This window comes from Lichenostomus cassidix, chromosome 1Aa (genome assembly GCF_008360975.1).
Source record: "Lichenostomus cassidix isolate B80296 chromosome 1Aa, HeHo_3.0, whole genome shotgun sequence".
NCBI classification, from domain to species: Eukaryota; Metazoa; Chordata; class Aves; order Passeriformes; family Meliphagidae; genus Lichenostomus; species Lichenostomus cassidix.
In genome coordinates this window covers 47,536,327-47,543,362 of record NC_139480.1, presented here as the reverse complement: position 1 = coordinate 47,543,362, position 7,036 = coordinate 47,536,327, and the positions used below count along the sequence as shown (strand labels likewise).

General features: G+C 45.6%; 1 protein-coding gene across 1 annotated transcript; it reads right to left on the bottom strand.

The window, feature by feature from the left end:
* Positions 1 to 818: 818 nt before the first annotated feature.
* On the bottom strand, positions 819 to 6,969 carry POLR3H (RNA polymerase III subunit H). The gene is made up of 6 exons (XM_085048604.1): positions 6,606 to 6,969; positions 5,317 to 5,413; positions 4,057 to 4,143; positions 2,997 to 3,060; positions 2,160 to 2,367; positions 819 to 1,683 (listed from the first exon to the last, which is right to left on the bottom strand). Exons 1-6 carry the CDS (start codon positions 6,714 to 6,716, stop codon positions 1,630 to 1,632), a joined length of 621 nt encoding a protein of 206 aa, XP_084904730.1. The 5' UTR covers positions 6,717 to 6,969; the 3' UTR covers positions 819 to 1,629.
* Positions 6,970 to 7,036: the final 67 nt, after the last annotated feature.

The window sequence follows — 7,036 nt, the reverse complement described above, 5'->3', positions numbered from 1 at the left end:
TTCCCAGCACTGCACACTAAGCTAGTTTCTAATGCACAGCTTAGAGCAGATGGATGTTGAGGAGTCTCTCATGAGAACAGCACACAAAGCCACCTCACTACACTCCTGGGAGCCCTGACCCTGTCAAAAAGGAGCTGAGCAAAATGGCTACTTGGAGTACCTTGACTGTTTTCTTGCCCCTGCTCTGGCACTACCCCAGAACAGCCTGTGTGGAAGCTCCTCACTTGTTTCACCCAGATTTGCACCTATACAAACAGCTGGGGGGTTTCTGCAAACCATTGTTTCCATCCCAGCTAGGTGGCTGTGTGTCTGAGCACTGCTGCTCTTCAGTAAGCTTAGTGTCTGCACAGATGGACCTCAGTTACTATGTGAACCTAAAGAATTCTAGGTTCTCTTAATTAGGGCATTGCACCGGGAGTAACAGTTGGGAATTAAGGGGTTCTAACGACGCTGCAGGGAGGGCACTGGTGACTCAGGCTTTGTTTTCACAGTTGGAGGTTAAGCAGACCCACTGTCCCAGGGAATTACAGCTCCTTCCTGCCAAACGTGGCTGGCTTTGTAATTATATGCAACATCACTCTCTTGGCAATGGGCCCTGCATAGATTTTACTCACTGTTTTGTTCCCTCCTTTCCTTGTACTGCTGTCAGGGAGGGTGATGGCAATTGTTTGTCATTGGCTGTTAGCACAGAGCAAGGCATAGGTCTCAACACTGTCTGCCTTGAAATCCAAGTAGCTAAGCTGCAGGAGGCAAGTGTTTTCTTCCTGCTGGGCAGGAAGCTAACAGTTTCCCCACAAATTGTACAGGAAGGCAGGCAGTGTGCTTTTTATTATTTATTCCACTTACAGTATTAACAAGCCCCCCACAAACAAGGATTTAGCTTGCTCAAAGCAGCCATGGTCCATTTCAGTTCATAATTACATATTTTCAGTCAAACTCCTGCAATGTTTAGCTCATTCTGAATAAATACAGCCCATCCACTGAAGTCATTCCATTCAGCACAATAAGCAGCCTGTAGTTTTCCACACTGGTCATCTTCACTAAGCCTGAGTTCTTTTGGGTAAACTGTCATTCCTGTTCCTTCTGGCTGACTTCATCCACAGGTGAAGTTCCCATTCTTAGCAGAACATCACCACCACCTCCCCTGCTCTCCCAGCAGCAGCATTTTCCAGGTCTCCAGAGTACTGCACCTCTACTAACTCTTTTGCTGTCTCTTCTTCACTTCCTGTCAAAAGAAGGGCAGGTTTCTACCCCTCTGAGATCAAGCTCCCAGTCTAAGAAGTGCTACTTCCCAACATGTATTCTCTTCTGCTTTTACTCACTGAAGTCAACTCCTTCCTTAATTCAAGCAAGTAAAGACCTCCACAATTTTCCCTCTGGGCCAATAGACCAAAGCTCCAGCTGAGTTTGTAGCTGCTGTGCTCAATGTTTTTTGTGCCTGTAAATTCACTTCTGCACATTCCTTGAGAGCAACTGACTGTCTCTGGCAGCTTGGAAGCTGTAGGGAAAACAGAGAATGGCAGGTCTAATTTCTCGTTCAGCTTCAGAAGAGCAGTGAGCACCAGCAGAGTCCCATTACCCCCAAACATCCACCGGAAAGACTTTCTGTGGAGCAGGCTCTGATGGCAGCTAACTGTTTGTCCACCACGACAGGAGGCCCAGGCCTGGCTCGCTGATTGATCCCTGTTCACGGAGAGAAGATGAGAATATGCAATTGTAAGTTGCATAGAGAATAGAGGAAAATGCCCAAAAACAACATCTCTCCCCTCTAAGCTATGGAACACAGCTGTCACTGATTCAGATCCACCTTTCTCAGGCCTCATACTCAGGTGGGTTTTATGCCAGAACACTGCAAGGGAAGACTGTTCAGTTGCTCCATAAACCTTGACGTGTTGCTCCCAGCTCTTCATTGTGCACAGCTTGCTTTAAATCAGCCTCCCAGGGGAAACCACCAACCACCAAGTGTTCCAATGAAAACACTCAGCAAACAGAGCAACCACAAGAACAATCTCATTTCTCCCCTTTTTCACTCCTTTCATTTTGTGACTCTGCTTCATGGTCAGCTTAAAGCAATCAGTTCCTTGGGAAAGGGATGCTATTTTAGACACTGAATAAACCACAACACTCTCAAGACTGTATGAATTAATGCATGTAGTTACCACAAGAGTGTAGGGTGCCTCTTTCTTCTGGACTTCTTCTGTGGCATTTGAAGTGGAAGCCTCTGCAGAGCTTGGACCTGTCGGTGACGTATCGACAAACGTTTCATCCACGACTCGGAAGCGGATCTCTTCCCCAATGTCCATGTAAAGGTCGTGGGCCCCTTCTTCTGTCTCATATTCCCACACCCACACCTGCTCTGCTTCATCACTGGCCATGCCAAGGATTAAGGATGGAAACAATCAGTATTCTGTTTGACAGATCACTTTCTGACGGTTCTGAGAATAGATTCAATTCAAAGCCTTTTCACAGTTATTTCCCAAACCACTATGTGCTGTCCCAGGTCATTGTCTGTGCAGCTCAGGACCCTCATCTTTCTGATTTTCCTGCTTCAAGGTGTACACTTGCTGGTGTACCCACCCCCTAAAAAAAGCCAAAAACAGATGAGACCCCCAGACAAGCAAACCTCCTCAGACCCAGGACAACCTCACCTACCACACTGAAGCATATCAGACACACATGTATGCAGACATTACATGATGTGGTAAGACCTGCACTCTATCTTCAGCAGCAGCCAAGACTGGAGGCAGGGATTACAACTCGGCTGTTCAGGGGACACTGCCATTCATTTCTATCAACAGGCACAATGATCCTGCAAAACCTAATGAGCGTGAGGGCCTGTCTAGCTGTGATAACAGTCTGCGGGACTTGCCCGACACAACGGCTTAGCTTCTGCTGCTGAGCACCTTCATTGTTGCAGTGGTGAATGCCTGTTGGGCCAGCACTGCACAATCTTTTGAAATGAAGTAGTAAAGTTATCAAAGGTGATCAAAGGATACAACTTAGCTGGCTGCTGCAGGGATTCTGGTGGGATGACAATATCATCAAAGAATCCAATAGAAACTGCGGGGAAAAGAATTTGATTAAGACTGAAACAATTCTTTGCAAATGATGTTCCACAGCGATTCCTGAAATGCATTTCTAGGATCATCCTCCTTCCTCTTTCAGGAAGGACATAGAGATTATGCAGGAATTATTCTTTGAGCCACAACGCTCAATTTCAGTTGGCAGCAAAGCAACCACCCAGCTGAAAGTACATACAGAAACAGAGGGCACAGTCTTCGTGCCCGCTGGGAAAGGAAAAGGTTGTTTGGATCAGGAATGGAAATGAAAGCGTTCCAAGAAATGAGTCAGATGCTATAGAGGTCTGTGACAGAAAAGAGCTTAGAAATCACAGATGTAGTATGTTAAATAAAGACCAATATAAAGTCCGAACAGCCCCCACATCCCTCTTAAGATTTCATGATGTTGAATTTTATCAGGGAATGGACTGTGCCCAAATTCAGCAACAAATGCAGCCAAGGTAACCTTATTGTCCCAATTTAACAACTGAGCAGCAGAGCTCCTTTGCATGGAAGACTCCTAGAGAAAAAGAAAGCAACTCATCAATTATGTATTCCACGACTCTGGCAGCACTTTGTGCTCACAAAGACATTTCCCTGCCACATTTTCAGGTACAGGAAATGAACATGAATTTGCACAGAACTATAGGGAAAATACATCAGACCAACACAAGCCAATAGTTCCACTTTGAAAAAAACAAGTTCTGTTAACTGAAGCAGGGAAAGGAATCCAATCTACGCTCCAGACAGGTTTGCCTGTTATTCTTGGGCAAAAGGAAAGGGGAGTGCAGACAAAACCATCAAGGTCAGGGGAAGCTGCCAGGCTCGAACTACCAGCCACCCTCGGATCAGAGCAGCACTAGAGGCCAGTAATAGCCTCTAACCAGCCCACAGAGAGCATCATTCCACCCAAAATCAGTGTCTCAGCAAGAACTCTGAACTCTGACCCAAGAACTCTGCAGCTCATGTGTCCCTAATGTCAGAAGTTGCAATTTACCGTGGACGCCATCCTGACTGCAGCTTTTAATCTGTCCAATCAGAATCTCATCCAGGAAGGGATGGAAGACCACGTAGCGGAAATGCACTTCAAAGAAAACAGATCATTAGTGTTATGTCCATGTTAGTGAACTATAGTTCTTCCACATGGTGGCAGCCATTAAAACAAAATCCCACATCCTATATGCCCTCTAAGACACCCAGTTTCTTTTACAATTTCTTTACATGCACTGATTCGATAGATAAACAGGAATAAGAGCTCTGATTCCTAACTGGTTTGTACAAATTCTGGCAGCAGCTGATCAGCAGTGTCCTGTTCCCAACTCCTCAGTTTTGCAAGAAGTCCACAGGAAGAAAGTGTAAGATGACAAACATGGAGCAGGGCCTCTGATTAAGTTATGATGGAAGTATTCCTGCACAATGCTTCAAGATCAAGAGTATCAGCTTAAATTATACCTTCTCGTAACACTTCTGCCTTTTCTCTTTGTCTGCAATGCTGTATTTTTTTAAAATGAAATAGTTTATATCAAATATTATCAGATTAAATAAGTTTCTCTAACATAACTGGATTTTTCATCCAAGCTCGATAAAATGTTTCTAACTAAGCACATTGCAAACTGAAACTAGAAAAATGCATCTCTTACCAGTTTAAAACCTTGTGCTAACTTAAAATAAAAAAAAGAGATCTGCTTTTATGCATTCACTTGCAGTTTTGACTCCGATTTGCCAAGAGTCCAAGTAAAGAAAAGTCTTTTCTTATTAAAAAAACCAAAACCCACAGAAATGTATGATGAACCAGATCTGTCTAAGTTTCAACAAAAATGTCGTAAAACTTCCAGCTAGGATGAGCATCAAATGCTGTGCAAATGCTGTATGTAGAAAGAGGTTTCAACATCCTAGCTAGGGAAAATAAGCTTCAAAAAGAAAAAAATACTAGAGAAATGCAGACCAATTATTACAACTTATTTTTTATGCACAGACGTTTAATGATTTTTAATTAAATTAACCCCTTCCTTACACCACACTTATGGCTCTAATTGTAGAACAGAGATGGGCTGCTGGAGAAGGCAAGCAAGACTGGCTATTTTAAGCTGTATTTGTACCTAAAACTCAAAATAAGAGACTTTCACCACGTTCCTCTTGCAGGAATAGAGTTAAGGCTGTGAACTTAAGGCTGTTACTTTCCCTAGCAACTGAACTCAGCTTAGATTTCCATTAATTAACCTTCTGCAACACAATAAACTGAGGAAAAAGCACTTACCTTTGGTATGTGATGCACCATCCCCAGGAAATATGTAGGAATCTTCCAGCTTTGTGATGTCATACAGACAGATGCAGAGCCCAACATTGTATACGACCTGATAAAAGAAAAAAAAAAAATTAAAAGTAGTAAATCAAGCAACCCACCAGCTTAAATCAAGCAAAGTGTGGAATTCATACATTTTCCACACCTTTTCAAAAGGCAGCAACAGAGGGGTGGCGAGAGGGGATGGAGGCTGTTTTGGTACACTGCCTTCAACACCACCAGCAGCACAGGGGAACCCAAATTCAAGTGTTATGGGAGCACATTTTCGCTGGCACTGGAAAGAACACTGCTACAAACAGAAACCCTTGGGGAAATTGTCAGCAGTGAGAGAATTTGATCTGCCAAGGCAGTAACAGCTCCCCACAGACATCATCCACCAGCCCCACAGTTTGTCCAAAGGCTATGCATACTTTTTGCTAGATTTACATTCGCAGAAGCCTCTAGGCTTGCCTTTGTCATAAATTATATTAGCTTCAGGGAGACACAAGGTGAGTTCTTAGTTTCTCTGCTACTTCCGAGACAGCTTCACTGCCTACAAAAATTGAGGCATCTACCAGTAATCAGTGGATGAAGGAAGACTTTTGCTTTCCATAACCTGCCTGTATAATCTGCTATTCACAGGCCTCAATCCCTTCAGGTTGCTCTTCTGAGCTCCCTCGACATTTACAGCTGCATTTTGAGTTTTGCACCTGCCTCGTGTTGACAGCCATGTGCTCATCACAGTCCCAGGCTGCACAGGGAAATTGTGACCTCCAGGTCCACCAGAAAACACTTTTTATGTGCTGCACCAACTTCTCACTGCCACACTGTATTTCAATTCAATGAGCTGTTAACACCTTCATTTCTCTTCCAGTATTACTGTTCTACTGTGTTTATACAGTCTTTTTTCTTTAAATTCCCTGCTGGATGGGTTAGTTTGCATTTGTTTTTCATCCTGCATTTTGGATAGCTCCTCCAAACACAAACCAGCAATTGCTCTCACTTCTTTTTCCATGCTCCTCTTCCCCATCAGGTTTCTCAGTATCTTCCCATTACAACATCAGCCATTAGAAATACGTCCCCTTTGAGAGGATACATGGTTGTTTCTTTGTTTACCGTCGCTGGAGATGGCCTTCTTACTCAAACCGCTCTGACGCCTCACCCACACACCTCAGCAGGCACGAATAAAAGGGAGAAACGCTCGGGGATGTTGTGATGCCTGCATCAACCTACGGGATGCAGTAAAAACGGGACCCACGTTTTACCTTATTGGCCAATTTCTTGTTTAGCTCTTCAGCAATGGACTCGTTCAGTTTCCTTTCAAACTGCCAGGGAGGGATTCTCACAGTGTCAGTCATCTCCACGAGCACAAACATGGTGGCGGGGGGCGACGAGACGCCAACAGCCTCGGGAACCGGAGCGCCGCAGGGAGCCGGGCCCGGGAAGCCACCCCTCGCGTGGCACGGAGCTCGGGGGACGCTTTGTCGCGGCTGTCCCGAGGGAAAAGGGGCTGAGGGAAGGCGGGATGGCGGGATGGCGGGATGGCGGGATGGCGGGATGGCGGCTGCGCCCCTCACCCACCCGCCGCACGCGGACCCACGCCGCGCCCCGCCGCGCGCCCCTGCCTCGCGCCGCTTCCGCCGCCGCCGCAGCCAATCGCGCTCGGCGGGCGGGTCGCGCGCCCTGATTGACGCGA

Coding starts and splice junctions, on each gene's coding strand:
- POLR3H (XM_085048604.1), bottom strand. CDS start 6,716: ATGTTTGTGCTCGTGGAGATGACTGACACTGTGAGAATCCCTCCCTGG. Junction 4,144..5,316: donor TGGTGCATCACATACCAAAG/GTAAGTGCTTTT, acceptor TTTTCTTTGAAG/TGCATTTCCGCTACGTGGTC. Junction 2,368..2,996: donor CTGCAGCAGCCAGCTAAGTT/GTATCCTTTGAT, acceptor TGGCATGGCCAG/TGATGAAGCAGAGCAGGTGT.